Source organism: Carettochelys insculpta, chromosome 23 (genome assembly GCF_033958435.1).
Source record: "Carettochelys insculpta isolate YL-2023 chromosome 23, ASM3395843v1, whole genome shotgun sequence".
Classification (NCBI taxonomy): domain Eukaryota; kingdom Metazoa; phylum Chordata; order Testudines; family Carettochelyidae; genus Carettochelys; species Carettochelys insculpta.
In genome coordinates, this window is record NC_134159.1 from 2,508,805 (window position 1) to 2,532,305 (window position 23,501).

The following is a 23,501-nucleotide window of genomic DNA, read 5'->3' on the forward strand; positions in this document are numbered from 1 at the left end:
CAAAAGTGCCCTAGAGGGCTTTGTTTCTTGAACTTTTTATGACAAGGCTTTCCCCCCTCACCCATTGAGTCTGGCTCACGTATCATTAGGTCAGATGGAATCTGGTCAGCTTGCAGAAACGGGGGCCTGTATAAGAATAAGGTACTTAAGTTGACTTGTCAGTGTCATAAAACATAAAACTCGGGCCCAGATCCTTGAAGGTAATTAGGTTCCGAACTTCCAAGTAAGTTCAGTGTTGAGACTGCAGGTGCTGAGCATCTTCCAATATTTACTGTACAGTAATCCCTTGAAATGCACAATTCCCAGTTGTTTAACACGCATTAACATGCCTTAAGTGCAACTCAAAATCCTGTTCCCTCTGGCCCCAGTTCAACCCCTGTACTGCACAGCTCCAATTCAAACTGCCTGCGGGTGGCTCTGGCTCACATCCCCCCCACCCCCAGTGAAGCTCTGGCTCAGCCCCCTGCAGGGCTGCATGGCCTTGGCTTGACTCCACCCCCAAACCCCCTGCAGCCCCAACCCCTCCCTCCCATAGCCCCAACCCATTGCCAGGCTTAACTCTCCCCAGCTGCCCCCCACCAACCCCTGGATTTACCTTTCAAAAGGAGCTCCAGGTGCTCCAGCTGCTTCCCAGGCTGCAGAATGTGTGTTCTGTTGGGGGAAAAAGCTCCCCCCCCCCCGACTTACGTGACATTTGAGTTATGCGAGGGTGTACAACTCGAGGGACTACTGTATTTAGTCTTCATTACCTCCCTGAGGTACGGCAGGACAACTTTTTCCTGTGGTACAGAGAGACTAAGTGCTATGCCTAAGGTGGCAAAAGAGGGCTGTAGGAAAGCAGAAATTTTACCTGCTTTCTAAAGCCATAGGTTAGTGGTCTCCCCACTACACTCCCCACTACGGTATCACGGGTAAAGGCTAGGTGTGGGAGCATAGCCCAGACCCAGCAATTTAAAAATAATTTAATGATTAAAGGTCCAGAAAAAATGACCTATGAGAGAAGACTGAAGAATTGGGGTTGTATAGTTTGGAAGAGAAAAGCTGAGAGGGGACACGATAGCAGCTTTCAAGTACCTTAAAGGCTGTTGCAAAAAAGGAGAGAAATTGTTTTATCTCTGGGGACAGGACAGGAAGCAAGTGACTTAAACTGCAGCAAGGGAGGTTTAGGTTGGATATTAGGAAAAACTTCCTAACTGTCAGGGTGGTTAAACAATAAATTGCCTGGGGAGGTTGTGGAATTTCCATCGCTGAAGATGAAGAGCAGCTGCTGTAGGCAGCTAGCTGGGCTGATGGCTGGCGTCTGGTCCTGCAGTGGAGGAAGAGGCCTGGATCTGAGCTCTCAAGGTCTCTTCCAGGTTTAGTATTCTATGAACCAGGGTGTCAGGTGAACCTACTGGGACGTGCTAGGGTGCGGTGGCCATGCCGTGACCAGAGGGGTGGGGCAGGGGGCCTGGTGATGTGCTACCCGGGGCTGCCGCGTACAACCGGAGCTCCCGGAGAGACCAGGGGAATGGGCGGAGCGTTGCTTCTCTGTGGGCGGAGACTGTCGGGGGCGGGGCGAGGCTGAGGGTGGAGATGAGGGAGGGGTGGGGCTGCTCCGCAGGGAGGCGGGGTTGGGACCTCCCCCAACGTGACGGGCCTAACCCACAGCCTCTCTTGCGCCGGCCCTTCCGTGCGTGCGCGGTGACGTCACGTGCGTGCCCCTGTTCCCGAGCGCAGGAGACCCCGCGGAGAGCTGCCAACGCCCGGCGGAGATTGTGAGGTGAGGGAGCGCGGCCGGGAGCGGGACCCCGCCAGTCCCTGGGGAGCTTCGCCCCGCGCCCGCCGTGGCGATCGGGAGCCGGGTATCCCTTCCGGGGCGGCTGGGGCCCTCGGCGTGCGCGGAACTGCGCTCGGTGCGCGCCCTGCGGGCAGCGGCGCCTGGGCCTCCCGGGCGCAGCGGGGTTGGTGGGCGGTGGCCGCTGCTTTGCGGGCGGGGTTGCAGTGTGGGGAACGGGCGGGTGGCTCCGGGGGCGCCCGCCCGCCCGCTCTCTCGCTCGCTCGCTCGCTTCCCCCCTTCCCCGCGGTGCTGACTTCCTGCTTGTGCTGAGACGCCGACATCTTACAGCACTAGCCCCCCCGTCCGTCCCCGGCGGCTGCGGGGAGCGGGCTGTGGCGGCCCCTGCTGCCCGTGCACCGCCCCCCACCCCCGTGGGGTAGCGCCCCCGGCCCCGGGGCGCCGCGACCTGCTTGGACTTTCCCGGCCCTGAGCAGCTGCTGCCCCAGCGGGCTGCGCAGCCCCGTTGGTCTGCGAGGTTGGTCTGCTCCAGCGTCTTGCCCACCAAAATCCCCGCGGAGCCAAGCGCTCAGGCCGACGTGTATTAAACCAGTGGTAATGGGCTTGCTGGGAAGCATCTCCGCCCACCTGCACCCCCAGCACGGGGGCTGAGAACGAGCGATTCGGGAAGCAGAGATTGAAGGGGGGGTGGGAGTCGCTCAGCACGGGGATGTTCCTTGGTGCATTGTGCGCATACAAGGTATTTTAATTCAGATCTCTAGTATTGAACTGGTGTGACATATTAGATGTGCAAAGGGGACAAAAACCATCCCGCCTCTGTCAAAGGGAGAGTCTAAATGTGTGAACCACCCAAAAAGCTTTTGCAGAGTGGGGCTGGCTTAGTGTATGAGCTTTATCACCCCATTTTCTGATTCTTCTTCATTGAATAGTCTAACTGTAATATGATAACTTATATGTTTTGGGTTCAGCCTTCTGGTCCATGGTTGAGTGTCAGAGAACATATGGATGCTAGTTTGTCTAAAAGGATTGTAGGATTATTTACTTAAGTAATGAACAAAAGAGAATGAATGAAAGTAACTTCCTAAGTAGATGTTTTAGAGTTGGAGTACTTGAGATGCAAAATTAAGAGCTCCTGTAAAAAGAACTAGTAATTTCATTTAAGCTTGTTTCTTAATTCAAAAGTAGTCAGACTCCAAATTACAAACATTTGAAATTCTTTGATTTGTCCATGAAAGCAGTTAGCTTATCTTTTTCTCCTTTGCAGCCCACTTTTCTGAAGTAGTGTAAAAGCAGATACACATAAGAGATCATGCTCCCCCTCCAATATCATGTAAACTTTTGGTTACAATTTCAACGTCTTACATAATCAATCACTTTGTTTGTGTCTAGAACTACTGGAGAATTAGCTTGAGTGCTGCTTGGAGAATAGGCGGATAGGTCCTTTATAAATACCTTTTTTCGGAATCTCAAATGTGGTCTGAAAGTGAAACACATGAACTGTTGTGCTAATCCTTCTCCTGTTTGTATTGAAAGTGTTCTTTTGGCACCCCAGGCCTTGCCTGCATTAGCCTTTTTTGTGTATGAAAAACTTGTTGCTGGTATGTGTTTACTTGTAGTTGCAACAGTGGAAGTATTAGCATAGACAACAGTCCAAGCTTTGGCTATTCTTCAGAGTGCCGTATCTTGGAAATTCTTTGAGTATATCTTCACAAAAGGCAAAAAGCTTGTTCCTTTGTCTATAATGACACTATATCCAGTGGAGCTTCTTGAATGTTAGCAATGCTGGGAATCATTTCTGCTAAAAGCATGCTGTAAACAAGGCCTCCTTGAGGAAGCCATGTTGGTTGATGGTACTAGTTTGGGCTATATGCCATTTGAGTCCTTTTGTGTCTCTCACTTTACCTGTGGATATGGCTTAATTTTAGGAAAATGAAGTCCATTTAAACTGTGTGGCATTACAATTTGCAGTGCACAGGGTCTGTGTTTCTTTTAAAGTGGGTTTGAAAAACAAGCAAAAAAACCCATGATACTGCTTAGATAATGCAGTGTAAATATAATTGTTCAGCACTACCTTATTTTCAATCAGTGAAGGGTAACATTTTCATAGTTAAATGCTAATTATTTTACTGTCCTAAAATTCCTAACTTTTAGTCATTGCCATATTCATCTATTTCAGTCTTCAAGCCCTGGTCTTGTAAAAATATCATCTTGATGCTAACCTTTATTTTCTTTTGAGTGTGCTGATGATTGACTTACAGGATGTATACATACACAAGCACAAAATTGACTCAACATGTTGAAACTCGTAGATCAATATTTCTGCTTTTCTCTTGCTCTGTAAGGAGAGCAGAAACTTTTAAAACAAGTTGCATGGAGTAATTGAACAGAGAATGGTGATGTGTGACTTCTAATGCAAGATGGAACATGTCCAAGATTTGCTAACTAGCTTATATGGTGTAACTTTGACAATGCATGTGTGCATATGTCATGCTTTATGGGTGTTTATTCTTGACCTGTAACTGATGCATTCGCTCTGATTACCTTGTAGCTGGGTGTGTGGAATAAATTTGTTTGCTTGAAAGTGGCAGTTTGTTCCAGAAAGTCAAGCTAGATGGTATTAATTGCCAATATAGGTTTCCCAGAATTTGATTCAGAAAATCCAGTATTAGACTGATCATGAACAATCTGACTTGCTGAGATTTTGAAATTAGTAAAAAATATTGTAGCTGGCCATATGACCAGGCAATTTTAAAATGAGCTCTTTTGCAAGATTAGAAGGACAGGTGAAATAAGGAAGGTGAAATGATTAGGGTGTAATAGTTATAAAAATAACATAGAATGCAGGACGTAATTTGGGTTTTCTGCTGATGCACTAAGAGAATGAACAAATGAAATTATGAATGGAAAAGGAAGTGAGACAGAATCCCATGCTCAAATAACTACAGGTTGTACTGCTGTCTGGCACTCTTGGGACCTGAGTGGTCCTGGATGAGGGGATGTCCTCCCGCCCCTGCCCCCCCCCCCAGCTGCCTAGAGGAAGGCCCTCACTCCTGTAGGACTCTCCTGCCCTAGATGGGTTCCCTGCTACTGCAGTGTTGCTCGTGGGGCTCCATGCCCTGGCTGGGTTTCCTGGAGCTGCCAGCAGTGCTCCATGCCCAGGCCGGGGACCCTGACCTGGCTCCCTGCTGCTAGCAGGCATCTGCTGCGACTTCACGTAACTGGAGCTCTTTGGTCCAGCAACATCCATGGTCCTGCTGGACAAGGGATGTTGCTGGATGAGAGAGTGCCCACTGAGAACATTTCTACCTGTGCTACTTTACCCATTCTGTAAAATATTTGGTGTGTGTCACTGTCAGACAGAAAGCAGGTTAGCTGCATCTCACTATAGTAGTCCTTTTCTTCCTGCAAGACCTTTCATCATCGCCAAGTTAAAATACACAAGATCTTGGTAGCCATACCCATAAATATTCTAAATTTAACTCTGTTAGCATTTGAATTTGTGCATTCTTACAAATCAAGAAGCTATTTCCGTGTGTGTGTGTGTGTATATATATATATATATAAAATAAATAAATAAATAAAAAATAAATATAAAAATACCATTAGTCAATGGCTCTCAGTTCTTCTAGAACACTGCCATGTCTCTGTGCTCCAAGTTTTACCACTTGCTTATGAAATCGGATATGAAAATGAAGTCACTGAACAGTGCTACTGAAAAATTACTTTTTGGTGCCATATTACTGTAAAAAAATTGGAGTGTTACCACTGCTTATATTTGGGTGGATAGTCCTTGGACTGGGGCAGGCAAGGTAGACCCCCAGGGGGCTGGACCTGGCCCATGGCAGGCCCTAAGGGTTTCATAGGGTGTGGAACTTCAGGAGCTGTCATCCCTCCCTTAGGAAATTCTCAGCTCCTATTGCCTGGAAACTGCCCAATGGGAGCTGAGGAACTGGGCCTTAGCAGCAGCCAAATTTCTCCATTTCTATTATCTGGATGTGCAAAACAGACCAATGGGAACTGAGATTTTGCTGAGGGTGAGGATAGTGCAGTACAACTTCTCAGCTCCCATTAGCCAATTTCTGGCCAATAGGAGTGGGGGCAGGAGCAGGAAGTCTGTTTCTCCCCCCCTCCCCAGCACAGAGCCACATGGGACAGTTTTAGGGCTTGGGCTGCTGGTAGTCAGGGAAGCTTGCTTGGGAGTACTGCTGGCTACTGCATCTTGTGGCCAGAGGCTGCTTCTGATGCAACACCCCATCTCCCTCCCAGAACCCCCACCCCTCCCTTATGCCCCTTCCCAGGCCAGAATCATTTGTTACCCATATGTCGTCCTGAACCCTGCCCCAGGTCACAACCCTTTCCTTCATCTAAACTCCCTCTCAGCCCCCTCCTTCCCCCCTCCCCCCGTGTCTCCTGCGCTACCTGAGCTGTCTGCGCTCAACCTCATTCTAAACCCACACCTGCACTATTAAAAAGCATGGCTCTTGACAACTTCCCACAATCCTGGAGTGGCCTCCCATCAAAAACTATTGCCAACCCCTGCTAAAGACTAATACGGACACTTCATTGTATGAAATTTTGGTTTGTACTAGTGCTTTTTTTAGGTAAATGTCTAGATGAGATGATGTAATCCTGAGAAGACCTCTGTGCATCCTGGGTGGAGAACACTGAATGTAGTAGCATTCTACAGACTAACAAATTTGTCAGATTTTGCGCATAAGAAGCTACAGACTAACATAGCTACCCCTCTGAAATTAAATAAAGGCATCTCTTAAATTCTTCGGCTTGCTTGTGTCAGTTTAACTTTCCTGTGTGTATAGGGAATAAAAATGACTGGACCTCTATTCCCTACCTGGGCTGCATGCAGCCTGTTGGGGATCTACGTCTGGTCAGTGAGACATTTTATTTTTGCCCACATGCAGGATTGCCAAATTCTCCTGATTTTTGTCTATGTAGTTTTTTTCCTTGCCAGTATTACTGATGTGAAACACACACAGATCGAGGGCTTGTGAAGTGAGTTGCATACTGATTGTAGACAGCCTTGAATTTTTGAGGCTCTTTGGCTCTACTCCAAGCTCTGTTTTGGTTCAGTCAGCATACCCCACAAATTCTAGATATACAAGTGCAATTAGCAAAACTACCATAACTGGGGAGACCCTTTTGGTTGTAACATTCTTATAGCTCACAGATAGAGGAGGGCTATTCATGTGACCCACTCACTAGCCTAGGTTGCTCATTGCTTTTCTAGCATATCCCTCCCTTCAGTAGTGTGGGTATAAATGTCTAAAAATCCATGTGAAGGGCTTAGTTCCAATCAGAAGATGATCTGTGGTTTTCTGCTACATACCCTATTATTCTTGGGTGAAGGAAACAGGTTCACTCCTTTCTATTCCCCCCCCCCCCCCCCCCACACAGAGTAAAATTAACTGATACAAGCAAGGAAAATAATTTTAGAGATACCAATATTTAATTGTTTGAACTGCTGCAGCTCTGTCTCTTGCTAATGAGTCCCACTTTGTAGAGAAGCTGTCCAAATCTCCAAAATGAACACATGCATGCAGGTCCCTCTTTTCAATGAAAAAAAATGTAAGAGAGCATTATTGAGATCACCTATTACATTTTTTAGAAATATAGAAAAAAAAATGGAAATGTAAAGGTTTTAAATCAATGCCTGAGGTTTGAAAACTAGAAGAAAATGTTGGAGACCAAGTTGACTCTAGCCTCTTGTTAAAACATAGCGACTAATAGTGTTTATAGGGGTTGAGAGAGAGACACTTGATTGAATTCCTATTTAAAACAAAATTTTAAACAATCCCTTTGTAATAAATCTGAAATAAAAAATTAATAAAAATAGTTTATGAAATGTACAATCATTTCAATGAAGCACGTACATTTTCCTTATCTTCTAAAAAACCAAACCCTTAATAAATTAAGGGCCTGAGCAATGCCTTGTAACTCTGCTAGTAGACATAAAATTGATAACTAACCACATTTTTCTTGACATAATTTGTCTTATAGTATCTCCAGAGGCTGTGTTTGAGATTTGGGTCCAATTATGCTCAGAAGTGTATAGATACTTAGGTCTTTGTTTGTGCTTTGAAAACTTATACTATTGTAACTAAATCTAAAAATGCTGGTGGTTTTTTTGCTTAATATTGCTGGACCTATGGTAAGGCCAGGCTCCTGGTCCAAAAAGTTTGCAAAAGAAGACAGACCAAACCTAATGAATGTATCAAAAGTTGGGAATAGACAAAGGAAGAGGACTATAGCTGTGCATGCAACTTTAAAGTTCTCAACAGAAAAAAAAAATCTTGTGTATAATATAGACGTACCAACAGTCAAGATTGTCCTAGTAACTTCTCTTAACCATCTTTCAAATTGAAACTTACAATGCCTGGTTTCTGTCCAATAGTCAAATTCTGTTTTGAAAAGATGAGCAAAAATAATTTTTGTAATTAAATTAATGGGAAAATTTTCACTGCCCAAGCTATTTAAATTTGCAGTTTTAATTTTTTTTCCCTAAAAAGATTTAGGCTTATACAAGTGGGTGAAGAAGGTTTAAATTTTGCATGGGAAAAACCCTTAATAAGCACATTCTAACTTTTTTTTTTTTTTTTTTTTTTTTAAATTCAGTATTGATTTGATTGGTCTGATGGACAGATGCTTGGGGTGGGGAGGTAGGCTTTAGATTTAGCCTGAGATGATGGGACTCAGGGTTGAGCTTCAGCCCCAGGCTCCATTTGGTCAAATGATGGCCCTGGCAACCACATTTAAAATGGAGTTATGGCCAACTTTGGTGTCCCAACCCACAGTTTGAGAAGCAGTGGGTAATGAGCAGAAAACAGGGAGGCAGGAGGAGGTCCAGAGTTAAGATTTCTTCTTCCTCCATTTTCTGGCTTCGGTAACTGCTGTTTCTTTAGGGTGGGCTCTGCATACTACCCTAAATGACTATTTGTGGGATAAGTCACTAATGGTATTGTAAGCTTCTGAATTTTATCAGGGCCTTGCACGTTACAGCACATGAATGGTTGGTACCTAGTGTTGCACAAGGGAGGTATGACTCAACTGCTTCACTTCCTTCCTGTGGTAGGCTGCATGGAGAGGAACATCTCTCTTAGTCTGGCTTTGCCCAGCCTCCTAATCCTCTTCCAGTTGAGCTGTTGATTGGTTTTAAATTTGTTTAGTCGTCTGGAGCTTTCAGGTTACTCTATTTACTGAAATCTGAGACCGTAGCTACTCACTGAAGGAGGCAATTATTATGTCATTTTACTGATGAACCTTTTTTAGTTATCTCACAGATTAAAGTTCTACCTTGTGATGGGATAGAATACCTAGAAGACACGCACACAGAACACTTTCTGGGCAATCCACTGAACGAGAGGAAGCCAGTATATAAGAGTAGAGCACTGTTAAATGGAAAAAACTGCTGCCATGATTAATAATGATTAGGTCAAGAGACAGCCAAATAACCACATGAGCTGAAAAAGTTGTGTAATAGGTATTGGAACTGGTGAACAAATGTTTACATTTACAAATTGTAAAGAGTACAAAATGAATGAAAACCTGTCACTTATACTATTAAAATGACACCAAATACCATGTAACTTTAGAGGCAAAACAATTCAATTTTTTGTATATGCTGTGTGTTTGACAGCAGTTCATTGATGATCAGTTTCCTTAACCTTCAACATGGCAGAGAGAAAGTTCTTGTGTGTGTGCATGTGCTTGGCACTGTGGGACAAGGGGCTTAGTACAATCTGAAACTGCTTGTCTGTTGGAGAAAATGAGTAGTGCTAATGGGGTCAAGTGTGTTTCCAACCTTGTTATGGTTTTGGTGGGTTGAAAATTCTTTTAGGGTAGAAATAATTTTGAAGTAAGATGATGGGGTGTATAATATAGGGCATTGTGAACAAGCATTTTCATGGGATTATGCCATTTTACTACTGTACATCTACTGTTTTTAATAAACCTTCATTTTTATGTCTTGGAACTACTTACCTGACATTTTCCGTGCTTGGTTTCAGCTTACAAGTCATTTTTGAAAGAGAATTTTGTTTGGATTAGATCTCAAATGATTCGGATTAACACCTGGGGGGTGGGAGGGGAAGGTACTGTTTTGGTTTTAGGTAGCTTTTTTTTACGTGCCAAACTGAAATGAAAGCTTCGACATCAGAAGTCTGCAGGTAAGATGGCTTTTGGTTAGTTGGTGAACTTGCAAAACAAGATAAGGTAACGAACGTCTAGATTCACTGCAAAATGACTTGTCTGATCATCTCAAGTTAGTGAGCTTGGTCATTAAATAACAGTGAAGACATGGCACCTTGGCTTTTGGTTTTCCTTAGTAGCTAAGAGTAAAGCCTATAGGAGAGTGGAGGGAAGGGAATGTGGGGCAGGTAGATTTGAACTTGAACCATTCGCTCTAACTTTTTCTGATGTTATGAAGCGGCTCAGACATGTGTATGAGGCAGAATTTTAGTGTGGCGGGATGAGGCCAGAGGTAAGGTTGCCTTGTGGCTGTGGTGGGGAGAGAGTACTATACCCAGCCCTTTCTCCCTGCTGGCACATCTGGAGGGTGAGAGGATGCACCTTTTCCCTAGCCATGGCGGATCTGGAAGACAGGTCTCTGTTCAGTAAAGTTGGGCCTTTCCTTGATGCAGCCTTGAGTACTTGTATGGCTCTTGATAGTCTGCTGTGTGGTGTCACAGTTTAGAAGGAACTTAGGTTGCTAGTTTAAAAGCAGTTGTCTTCATTTTTTTTTTTCTCCTCAATTTAGGAAGGTGTTTTGGGAGCTATGTGGCTTCATTCGGTGCATTATGAAGTGCATTTAGCCTGGGTTTTTAGTAAAGTAATATGAATGACGTAAGGTGACTGAAGTCCTTTAAAATATGGCTTTGTCTCTGAAATCACTTTCAAAAATAGTTTCACTTTGTTGTAATGTGGACAAGACTTATTGAATATGGGCATTCAGTAAGAAAAATGCCTCACTTAGCAAATTCCTTGTTGTTTGTGACTTAATTTCAGACCTTGTAACAAAGTTGGTATTTTTCAAATGTTGATGTTCCAAAGAGCTTGTTTTAAATGAGTTCAGTTACCAACAGGCATTTACCTGTAACAAGCTTGAAGTTGAGCCAATCCATGCAATGAAATGGCTGCGGTTATGTGGTTGCATAAAAGAGGAAGCTGAGATGCAGCTGTCGCTCAACAGGAAACTAATGCAGGATGTATACACAAATTTGACTTCTGTTTCCTCAGGCTACATAAATGTATGTACATTTTAACTTAAATCTTGGCCCAAGAGTTTTTGGATAATAACCAGCAAGGACAAATCCTTAAAACTGACACAGTTGCTGTACACCCCTTTCTCCCACTCCTGTAGACTTTTATGCCTTGAAAAATACACCACTGTATTTGGTAGTATTTGCATGTTGTTGAAAGTGGGCTATTTGGAATGTAAGTAACTTGGAAAGATTTGGTTACGGGCTTACATTCTAAAAGGAATTTTCTTTGTGTCTGTTACCCATTGTATTTCATTACCACACTAAAGCAAGAGATTTTAAAACCCTTTACTACTGCACCTCACTCTTGTCAAAGGAGGTTGATTATTTCAGGCCCCACTTCACCTTGTTGAGGCTATGAAGTCTATAATTAAACAGTCTGGCACTTCGTTACAAAATGGGTAGGTGTCTGTGTGTTGAACATATCTAGTTGGGAACATATGGATCCAAACTAAAACTGGAAGTGGCCTTCAGTGGAATTTAGGGGTAGGGTGTCAAGGGAAGAGCAGCCTTGTGAGGAAAGAATGAGAAAGGAGATTAAGGCCTGGAAGTTGCTCTCTGCCAGAGGTTTTTTCCTTCTGTTGGTTGCGAGCTGTGGCCATAGTCATCAATAAGTGGAGCCCTCTGAATGGAGAAGATGGTTAGGGTTAGTATTATAGCACTACCAAGGATGGCCAAGAAGAGTCATTTCAAAGGAAGCCCTGCTGGGTGTGTGGGCGTCAGATGGTTACTGAAGCTGGTACAAGCATACAAAAAACTGAGAAGCTCATGCAACAACTTAGATGTTTTACGTTTTTAAACTTGCACTCTTGAGAACAGGAAGTATGCTCCAGGACTCGCCCATTCCATACCAGTGGAGCCTGGCCACACAGCTTTTGAGGGAGCCTACCCTAGAGCAAATCCAACAAGAAAATAAAGCTCTGCTTGTTTTCCTCAATGGGATCCCTTTGGAGAGCTAGTATAGAGAGTTAGTGAGGTATTCCTAATCTAGATTTGTTTTAAATTTTGGTTTACACTTAAAATATGAGTGTGTTTGTGACCTGATGTCACTTCTGAATACACAGAATAACCTTGTTGGAATCCTATACTTAGGATCTAACCAAAATCTGGGTCCATTTTGCTTAATTTTACTGTTAGGGAAATTTGAAAATTAACAATTGTTAGGTATTTAAATATGAAAGTCATAGTAATTGTGGTGTTCATGATGCTGCCGTGCTTCTGCACTGACACTTTGTTGAAGACAGAGCTGCCACCTCCACCAGTAACACAGAAGCAAGGATGGCATTTTATGTTGTTGTCACTTTTACTTCTGCATTGCTGCCTTCAGGGGCGAGCTCTGTCAGTAGCCATTATTCTGCAGCTGCCAAGCTCTGCAAGAAGTGCAGAAATGAGGGTGGCAATACTTCAGTCCTTCTAAAAAATAACCTTAAGCTTCCCCCAGGACTCTGCTTACAAAACGAAGGTATATACCACTACATCTGAATCGTGTAGCATAAAAGCGCACACAACCTGATTTCATGGTTATGACAGTTTTTCGTTACCATAAGTTTGGTAGTGCCCTATTTATACTCCTTCATTTTTCATGTAAAATTGAATAAAGTGAGCCAGTTAATTCTCACTAAAGCTCAGTCTGTGCTCATTTCACTTCTTACACAACTTGTCCTTTATTTCTTCTGACTTTCAACTTGTTGTCTTTTTGTCTTATTTCTTCAACAGCTAAGCATCTGGTATGATATAGGACTGCCAGCAGCTACAATGATGTTGCTCTTGCACCTGATGGAGATTTGCAGCTGAAACCATCTATGTTCATAGTGCAGTTATGCATCTTAGAATTAACACTTTGCCATACATCAGTGTCTTTCAGTGTGTCAGGACCCCAAAGTATGCTGCAATGTGATTTTAATGGGTCACCAGGGTTAGCATTAGCCCTGTGTAGCAGGGCTCAGGCTTCAGCTTCAACCATTGGTGGCAGGCTAAGTTCCTGCTAAACTGTCTTCACGGCTTCTCATTAAGCCCTGTGCAGAGGCTCAGGGCTGCAGTGATGATGAATGCCTCTCCCCAGACCCTGAAGCTGCTGTGGATGGTAAGGTGTCCCTGCCCACCAATCCCAGCAGCTGTGGTAGTTTTGTGCTTGGGCAAGGGCCCTTGTCATCAACTGGGGCATCTCTGTGCTGTGACTATCTCAGCAGATCAGGCTCCTGGGGAAAACGGGGTTGAGAAGGGAAGTGCTGTGGAATCTCTTGCTTCCAGTTTCTTAGGAGGTGGACGTGGTGGCAGCTTCTGAGGTACAGCATGATGCCCCAGGACAGGCCTGCCTTAGCACTGCTGACCAGGAGCCTCCCAGATAAGCCCAAGTCCCAATGCCCCTTCCCACCCTGAGCTTCTTCAACCCAAAAGCACCTCTTCCACCCCAAACCCCTCATCCCTGGAACCACCCTCACACACGCCTTCCAGCACCCCAGTCCTGAGCCTCTCAATCCCTAATCCCACACCCCACAAGCCTATCCCAGAGCCCTTATCCCCTCCTGCACTCCAATCCCTTGGGGCCCATACGTAAGCCTGGAGTGCTCTCCTGTACCTCAGTCCTGCATCCCAACTCTCTGGCCTGGGCCTTAGCTCCCTCTCACACTCAACCCCTTGGTTCTGCTCACACAGTATGAATTTTATGGGCACCACTATGGGGTGATGTGTTGCCCATCACCTTGATGTTCATGCACATAACAAACTTCATTCTGCTCTGGTGCCTGGGGGAGGAGGAGCAGGGCTGAGCTCCCAGCTCCTGTTCCACTCTTGGCATGTGTGCTGGGGGTTGCTGACCCCTGCTTTAAACAGTGACACTCAGGCTGAGGCTTGCAGGTAGCTCTTCAATGTGTGCAGCAAAGACTGCAAGGAGACATGATGTTAAAACACATTAGTTAATAACTCCAATTATCAGCTTACGCTAAATTATTATGCTCTTTGCTATGATAAATTTATATATAATGAATTTACATATCTGGCTTTTTTGGGTAATATTAATTGCTAATTTGATTTATTGAACCACTGAGGTCTGAATATCGGTGCTTTAAAGACATGGGAGGGGACTGCTTTAAATAAGAATCTTATTACATCAGGATTAAGTTGTTCTCTGCTTTTCACTGACATGTTTTCTCTCCCTCTGAAACATTATTCTTGTCCCTTAGTCATCCTATAGCTACATGTTAACACTGCTTTTCTATGCATGTAGGGAAAATGTAAAGTGAGATTGTATAGATCAGTGTTAAACTGTTCCGTAGAACACTAGTGTTATGTGAACATGCAGGTGTGCCACAAGTGTTTGGAAAAATACTCACTGATGGTATATATCTTGTTAACTAAAACCAGATATGCTGTTACTACTTCATTGTACTATTTCATTCTACCATACCTGATTAAATAATTTTCATTTTATTTTTACTGCATGTGTTGCTGTTTTCCTTTTTTTGGGGTCTGACAATTTTTTTTTTGAAGAAAACATTCATAGATATTCTGTATCAAAAATACTGTTGGTATTCTGTGATCTCGAAGTTTAAGAAAAACTGGCATAGGTCATTAACACTTTCTCTACTTGCTGGGCTTAATCTCAACTATATGTACTCAAATTCTGAATGAGAAGACAAAGAACCAATAGCTCTTTTGAAGAAGAGGCTTGTCATTTGAAAATACAGTAAAGATGCACTTTCTTAAGGAGCCAGATTATTAAAACTAAGTATTGGGCATATTAATGAATGTAGTGTCTTTGCTATGTTTTGGCGTTGGAGTAGATGTTGGAATTTTTGCAGCATGCACATGCTTCTAATTTTTCCCCTTGCTGACTATATGTTGGCAGGCTTTTTTGGTGCTAGCCAAAGTATAGTATGTGGTAGAGAACTAATGCCATTGTCTAGCATGCATACATAAATATGTATGAAAGGAGAAGCATAAATGACTGTACTGGACTGAAATGCCAGATGGTGTTTTACATATCGTTCTGAGAAAGCATCTTTGCTGCCTATTCCTAAAATTGCCTTTTTATGCACCCATAATAATTGGATCAGAAGATAAGGTTGCTTTGATTCCATTGCAAACCTTATTTCTGCTAAACAATGACAATGTTTGATCTAAATATTTTCAAATCTAGTCTGAAGACAATTTTAACAAACTTAATTTTTCACTACTGTTGGATTGATTACAATTAACTTGTATGAGAAAAATGCAGGTTACATTAACAATGCTTGGATTAAATTGAAATAATTTTTGAAAAACTGTCTAAACAGGAGGGAACATTGACAACCACAGTTGTACCCACTGAAAGGTCTCATTGTCAGGATATCCATTCTGTAGATTGCTGTCCACACCTGCGCTTTTTCCGGTGAAACTCGTACCAATTAGGTTTGTATTTTTCTCCACATTCCTGACTGAAGAAGTTTTACTGACACAAGTGGTAGTGTAGATGAGGAGTAGTTCTCAACTCTCTCTCTTTCTGAGCCCCGCCCCCAAACATGCTTTAAAAATTCCACAGCCCATGTGTGCTGTCACAGCTGGTTCTGCATGTCAAGTAAATGTAAAGGCAGGACCAGCAGCAGTAGTTGGTGGAAGCAGGGCAACTGCCAGACCGAGGCCACAGTGGGCACTATGAAGGTAAGCTGCTCAGGCTCCAGCCCTGGGCAGCAGTGATCAGTCTTTGGTTTTCTGTCCTGGACCTCAGTAGTCTAACACCAGCTGTGCTTTCTGGATTGTTTTGGCAGACCCCTGAAATCTGCTCACAGCCTCCCAGGTGTCTGTAGGCTGCTGGTTGAGAAGCACTGATGTAGAAAAAGCCTAAGTTCTGTCATGGTGCAACTAAGTATTCATGAGTTAATTTGTTTTGCTCAATATATAAGTGAAATGGACTTCTGGACACCCTACCCGTAAAGTTGCTCTCTGGATTCTTGCCCATTCCTTTCCCCCTTTGTGGTGTTTACCATCTGAAGGCAAGATGCCAAATGGTACTTTAAATTGGACAAGAGGTGTGTTGAATAGAAATATCTACTAGATTAGAAGGTTAAAAATTACCTAGTTTGTTAAACCAGTATCTTCTGGCCTAATGGAAGCTTTTTTGAAGTTGGGGGCTATCTTGGTCAGTGGGCTACAGTGTTTGAATTTGCTTATTCTGCAGTTGAGACTGCTCGGTGAAACTGGGTTGGTAATGACAGTGCTTTTATGTGAGAAAATGCACAACAAAAACGAACCAAACCTAAACATTTTCTTTTGTTCCCTTAGATTCATATTGGATTTGATATACTAACGGACTTCAGCTATGCAGACAATTAAATGTGTAGTTGTAGGTGATGGTGCTGTTGGTAAAACATGTCTCTTAATTTCTTACACAACGAACAAATTCCCATCGGAATACGTACCAACGGTGAGTATAAAGGGTGAAAATGTCATTTTTGGGGGGGCGGGGAAGAGAAGGAAAGGAAAAACATAATTCCTGTAGCTAATGTAGGGTCTATAGATTATTACATTTATAAGCTCCTCCTAAATCTTTACCTTTATCATATTTTTCTTTGTACTTGGTACCCAGATCCCATATCTCATGACAGACTGGGAAACAATGTGCTCCAGGCACATTGTGCTCACATTAAGCAAAAGTTGTGGTATTTTCTGTATTGCTTCCCTTTGTGTGTTTGAGACATTGGTATAAGCAAATTCTTGTCTCTGATTTACCTGTTCCTGCTGCACAGTCTTCACCTGAAGACCTAATGCTCTCACCTGTTGACAGTACAGGTAGGTGCTGTAAGTGGGATTATGTCAAACTCCTTAACTTTGTGTGGCACATAAGAAGCTGGCACACATGAGCTCTTCAATCAGGAATGGGGAATGCATGGCCAGCAGGCTAGATCTGTTTCCCAGCGTGCCTGCTAGGCTTGAGTGGGTTATCTCTGGAGTGATATTCTCCCTCCTTCTATTCTATCTGCAAGATCTTAAGCCTGAGTAAGACTGGAAAAAAGGCAAAAGTACTTGCAGGCTCTCTTACTGCAAGAGATTTTGGCAGTCACGTCTTACAGTTCTGAGGCTTCCATTATCTGAGTTTCTGTGATGGACTTATGTTTGATTTGTGATTCATTGAGGGGCAAAGAGGTAGTGGAGATAACCAGATACTTAAGATTACAGGAGTCAAGTCAAAGGAGTTTGACCAGCAAAATTCAGAATGTCTCTCTTTGCACACTATTAATAGACTTCCATCTCCAGCTTAGGCTCCAAGGAAGCATTGCAAGGTTGTGGGCTTGCAGAGGTGCTATTTGGTAGCTCCAGTAAGGATTGCCTACCCAGTCCTATCCTCCTTAGGGTCCTGAAATGAGGGCTAGAGAATGCATCTAGAACCCCTTCTTGCATCAATCTCAGCAGTGCTGATTTAGCCAGTTGTGTAGCCAATGCCTGAGAAGTGTGGAGTATCACTTTAAGGCACATCTTGTGACAGAAGTAGCAAGGGCTGTGTCATTCCTGGTCTAGGGGGCACTGGATGGACTTGGAGTGGTCCTTCAACTTCACCTGGCTCCAAAGTTAAGTTTTGGAGTAAGCATATTACTGCCTCAGTGCTATCTGGGCTTCAGGGTCCTAAATGATCAGGCTCCCAGAAGACCTCTCGGTCTAGGTCTCCTCTGTCTCATCCAGTAAGTCTGTAGTACTAGCTAAAAGCCTCAAAACTGGAAGCACTCAGTGATTCTGTTAGAGATGGCTTGATCACCTCTCTCTCCATTGTGGGTGTTTAGTCTTGTGTGTACGCCCACCCCACATCCTTGATCTTGTTAGACCCTCTGGAACCTTCAATTCCATGTGTACCAGTTGCTTTTTGTAAGGTGCCCTCTACTTCTCGGCCATCCCTAGGAGAAAAGGACTCTTTTGCTTGACACTCTTCTTCTATAGCCAGTCTTGACTGCTCACCCAGTCTTGGAAGGGGTCACTCCCACCTCTTGCACCTGTTCCTCAATGTGCTGTTGTGGAATCTGCCAAGGAAAGTGACTTGCTAAAAGAACCATTAAATGCCTCTCCTAATATTGCTTCTATACTGGTCAAAGCCATTTCATCCAGGTTAACGTTGTCCTACCAGCCCCCAATGATTTTAGTCTTCCAGGATCTGATGAGAAGGTTTGCTGCTCCCTTGTGTGTTCAGGCAGACACCATGCAGGAAAATTTGCATGCCCTACTAGATAGCTTACAAACCCCTGCTCCAGGAAGGGCTGCTTCTCCTGTTAATGAGATCCTATTTATTGGAGCCCGTGGAGATACTTTAGCATCTAGGCTCCCAACCACCAAGTGTTTAGGTACATGTATCAGCATCAGTTCTAAGGACAAAAGTGGAATCCCTTTGCAAAGAATGTGAGCTTCATGGGATTGTTGAAATATGCTTTCTTAAAAGTACTGGATATTGCTACCTCAGAGGTAGAATCTGAGGATTGTAGTTTACACTGTGATAAATACAATCTCCGCACATCAATAGAAGAGTAACTGCCCAGGTATGGCTAATTTGATATTCTAGCAAGAAAAGAGTGACGATCCCCTGTTGGTGGGAGTGTTTTAGAAGGAATACAAAAGCCAGTTGACAAGGTAAGAGTTGCACAGGGATAATCAGTTTTTTGTGTTGATTCATATTTGTTGGTGCAAGTCTAGTCAATTCCAGATTAGAGATGAGTTAAAAAAATAAAGATTTGAGTCCATTCAAAACCCTCTCGTGGCCAGATTTGGCCTACAGTGTATCTGTCCTACCCCAGGATTAGAGTGATATTGAAAAAGGGAATTGCAGCTCAGATTTTTAGACACCTGGTGTATGGAGTTGAAACTCATTCGTGAGTAATGTTCACTTGTGCACCATGTGAGCCATTCATGTAGCTGAAATAGTGAAGACCCCAGTATAGACAATGACTGTTTCAGATGAAGTCTTTATTCCACTGTGGTGGATCCCAGTTTTTCTTTCACTCTGCTCCATCTCTTCAGCTTCCATTACTTTCCTCTTCCTAGAGCATGCTGTGCAGTGGGAGGAAGTGCATGAGTAGTCCAAAGAAGTCTATCTTCTGATAAAACCCTTGCAACAAAGGTGCTGTAGAGACTGTGTGTGTGTGTGTGTGTGTGAAATTCTTAAGTGTGTGCTCATACCACAGTAAGTAGAAGGATCAGTTTCATCTTAGATTCAGGTAGCCCATCACATCCCTCAAGTGCAGGATGCTGAGCTTGAGCAGTCATTCTTACCTTTTCCAAAGATGGTTTTGCTGGTCTTCCTCTAAACAAAATGCAGCCTCTACATATCTGTGACTCTTTTTTTTTGTGTGGGGGGGAGGCGCGGGAGAGGCTACCATTAGTACAGAGGGTAGGCCTTTTAACACCTTTGGTACCATGGATAGATCAAAGTGTTTAGCTAATGTAATTACATATCCTGCCTTTGCCTCTGGTGCATTCATGCATGATTCACACAGGTATTTGCAGAGTCATTGTCTTCTGTTGCAGATTCTTGGTCTGCAAATTGGAGGGAGGATGGGGAGAAATTAGGGTTGTTTTGTGCTAGAGGAACAGTTCTGGACCAAACTCTGGCAGAAGCCTTACCACCAAAGCTAGTCCAAACTGGGCTAGGAGCCCATTTACATGAACAAGAAGTCCATGGATATGTAAATGTGGTAGAATTCAGAGGTATTTGTTTGGACCCTAAAGTTACTTCTGCCATCTCTTCAATGTCCAGTTGTTCAGATGCTGACAGAATATAGTGGCAGTGAATGTTCTGAATAAGTGAGAAATCTCTTCCAAATACTCTGCGCCAAAAAAAAAAAAATCTTGGGTTTCTCTCCCCTGGGATCTTGACCATATATGCACATACTTAGCAAGCAAGAGTGATGTCTGAAATCAGTGATGGTTTCGGGTAGGGATTGTTGAGCAGAACTGTTGTGCCTCCATAGGAAATTCAAAGTTACATCCTTTGTTCGGCTAAAATTATTTTTGGTGAATACCTTCTTATACTGGAGAAAGGAATTTCTTTCATTTTGGCTCACTTCTGTGGTCATTGAAAAGAGATGTTGAGACTGAGCAATCATTTTCAGTGCCTCAGGATTGCTAAGGCATCTATCAGGCCAGTCTTCTGGAGCAGTCACAGGAACTGTGCTGGTGGTTGTTTTGTTTGTAGTATGCCTAATACCTAGAGGCCAGGATACCATTGCTAAGCACCCTACAATGAAAGACTGTTCATGCTCCAAGGAGTTTACGTCTTATCAATTTCTTCTGTTTTAGGATCTCTTATGATCCATAGGTGTGGCAAATTCTCTACCGCAATTTGGTATTTGTCACAGGAAGCAGGCTTTCACAGAGCTAGTGTATTCTCTTCAGTGTTGAGCAGTCTTGCTCCAATTTGGGAATTCCACCCAAAATGTCACTCATACATGGGAGAAACTTTCATCATGGACAAAGCTAGTTCAGCTGTAGTATTGTACTTCCTGCCATCCTTAAAGTCAGCCTGGCTGCCACATCAGGTTATCATGCTCTAGCACATGGAGTTATTTTTTCATTCCATCACTTTGATGCATGAAAAGCCTCAGACAGTTTTCTGCTGCAAAAGAACCAGTCTCTCTTTTTTTGGACCTTCTAAAACTCATTGTTAACAGAACTAATGGGATCCCTAGGAAAATGCTCCTTCCTGCTTGTCATCCAAGATTCAGCAGTCTTTATAACCATTACTTCTGTGAGCAGGTTTGGTGAGCTTCAACTCATAATTGATCCACATGATGATTCTGACATGAAAGAACAGTGGTTCTTAAATCGTACCTAGGTTTTATTCTTGAAGTGGTTGCAGATTTCTCTTCTACTGAAATACTCAGTTGAAAGGGTTTCCTCCTGAGATTTATGAAAGCATGCATAATATTCACACCAGTAATCAGCACCTTCTGAGTACAAGGGATACTCATGTATCGCTTCTGGTTGCTTACTTATCAGATATTTCAACCATTAGAAGCTACAGATCTTTATGGCTATAGACCTACCATATTGATGGTCCATTTTAGTCAATTTCAGTCTGAAATTTGATTTTTAAAATTGAGATATATGAATTTGAAGTTTCATAATGTAACCGTAAGGGCCCTGATACAAAAAGGAATTGTTTTTTTTGTGGAGGCATCACAGGCTTATTGTAGTGGGGGATTGTGGTACTACTACCTAGCCTTCCTTATGTGCTGCTGCTGGAAGTTGTGCTACCCTCAGAGCTGTGCAGCTGCAGAGCGGCAGCAGTTCTAGACTCAGCAAAATCAGTGTGGAAGACACCAGCCATAGCGGCACTGTCAGGCAAGAGAGCAGATCACTAGTACCATACTACCCACCCCTCCAGGGCTCAGAATATCTCTTTACCCATTTTGCCCCAAATTTACTACTGGTGGAGGCAGCAAATCACAGGGCCAAACAGTCTGGAATTACCCCAGAGACTGACATAATAGACTGGAGACCTTTTGTCCACAGTTTACGCTTCAGCCACACCCCAATTCAGGGTTGCAAATTGCACTGCACTACTTGCTAAATATGACTACAAAAACTACACAATGTTTAGACTTTATTAAGGATCTCTCGGAGAACAAAGGAGAACCATTTCAAGCCCTTGTCACAGAGGAAAGAGCAATTGCCTGCACTGTGCTCCAGGCAGATCTCGATACCAGGGATGCAGCTGCGCAAACCACAGCCGCCACGATCGTCATGAGGTGGACATCCTGGTGCAACTCCATCTCATTCCCTAGAGAAATCCAGAGCATGGTGGAAAATCTTCCTTTTAACACCAAGAAGCTTTTTGCAGCAATGACCAACGAGCTTCACTCCATGAAGGATTCTCGAGCCAGTTTGCAATCTCTGGATATTTGGACACCTCCCACAACCAGATACCTGTTTAGATATCGTCCACACCAGAAAAATACTCTTATTACTCTCAAGAACAGCAACAGTCATGTGATCAATGATGACAGAGGCCACAGTGTTGTCAACCACTATCAACGCCAGCACCTCAACCCTTATCCTCAGCTAAGCATATTTGAAGTTTTGGTCGAGAGTCCAGAAGCTCTTTGCCTCTCTAATGCAGTCAACCCTCCATTTCTCTAACTACCATCACCCTTTCTATCATGAATGACTTGCAATTACCGCTGACAAATGGGCAGTAGAACTCATCAAATCTGGCTACACCATTCCCTTCCTTTCCGTGCCCCCTACCTGTACCGTTTCAGGGACCCCTCTCAAGAACAATTGTCAGGAGGTAGAGAGTCTCCTTGACTTTGGTGCTCACAAACAGTTCTATAGCAGCAGTTGGGGAAAAGATTTTGTTTCTGCTATTTATACCCAGCCCCGCCCCCCAGAGACTAGAGACCAGTTCTCGACCTCGGGGACTTAAATGACTTTGAAGAGAGGAAGATTCAAAATGAACACACACTCCAATAGTCGCAGTGCTGCAGCAGGGGAACTGGTTTTCAGCCCTTGACCTGCAAGATGCTTACTTTTCATGTCACCATACACCCAGCATCTGGAATTTGTTGGGGCTCACCTCAGTGCTACCACATCTGTTGCCTCCCTCCTGCACCATTGCATCCAAGCCATCACCAATCTTGTGACTGCCTTACAAACTACCTCACAAACTACAGCACAGCTATGCCTACTACTAGTAGGCCTTATGGCTTTGTGTACCTTTTGAAATGCACATGATTACACAATGCAAGGTCTGCAAGGCTGGCTTGCTGCTGTATACAAGCCATACAACCATACATTGATACTACATGCACGATTCCTCCCAAGGTGAAAGACTCTCTTATTTGGTGGACGTAACCCCAAAACCTCTGCTTGGGACTCCCATTCGTTTGGGATGCACCTGCACATATTCTTACCAGTTATAGCTCCCTCATAGGGTAGGGAGCTCACCTGCAATATCATATGGCTCCCCATTATCCAGGACTATATCCTTGAGTTAAAACAACCCAGCATTTCCCTGAGCTCCATCAGGGTGTATACCTCGTCACTATCCCTGCATTCCATGTCAGAATAGACACCAACCCTGTGTGTGTTCACCCTATTAGTAAACACTTGTCAAAGTGCATCACCACGCTCTACCCTGATGACTCACCCCATACACCTCCCTGGAACCTGAATCTAGTCCTCAAAGCTCTCATTCAGAAGCTCTTTGAGCCACTAGCCACCTGCTCATTATTGTGCCCATCTATGAAAGTCTCATTCCTCGTGGTGATCATATCTCCCAGGCATCTGGCAGAACTGGGAGTGCTTATGGCAAACCCACCATACACTGCATTGTTCAGGGACAAAGTTACACTGTGAATCCACTCTGAGCTTCTCCCTAAAGTTTGCCTGTTCTTTTCACATTAACCAACCCATATATCTCCAATATTCTTCCCAAAACCACATACCAGTGCATTAAACTGCTTTGCACAACCTTCATGTTAGACAAGTGTTGACTT

The 23,501-nt window shown here is 43.7% G+C and overlaps 1 protein-coding gene across 3 annotated transcripts in view; it reads left to right on the plus strand.

The window, feature by feature from the left end:
• Nucleotides 1–1,681: 1,681 nt before the first annotated feature.
• Nucleotides 1,682–23,501, plus strand: part of CDC42 (cell division cycle 42) — a 48,036-nt gene continuing 26,216 nt past the window's right edge. For 2 of the 3 annotated variants that reach the window (XM_074975922.1, XM_074975924.1), the window contains exons 1-2: nucleotides 1,682–1,762; nucleotides 16,309–16,450. In XM_074975922.1, the coding sequence (XP_074832023.1) occupies nucleotides 16,346–16,450 (105 nt within the window). In that variant the 5' untranslated portion in view covers nucleotides 1,682–1,762; nucleotides 16,309–16,345. Of the gene's footprint in view, nucleotides 1,763–15,338; nucleotides 15,439–16,308; nucleotides 16,451–23,501 lie in introns of those variants that run through there. The other variant, XM_074975923.1, reaches the window with a different exon arrangement.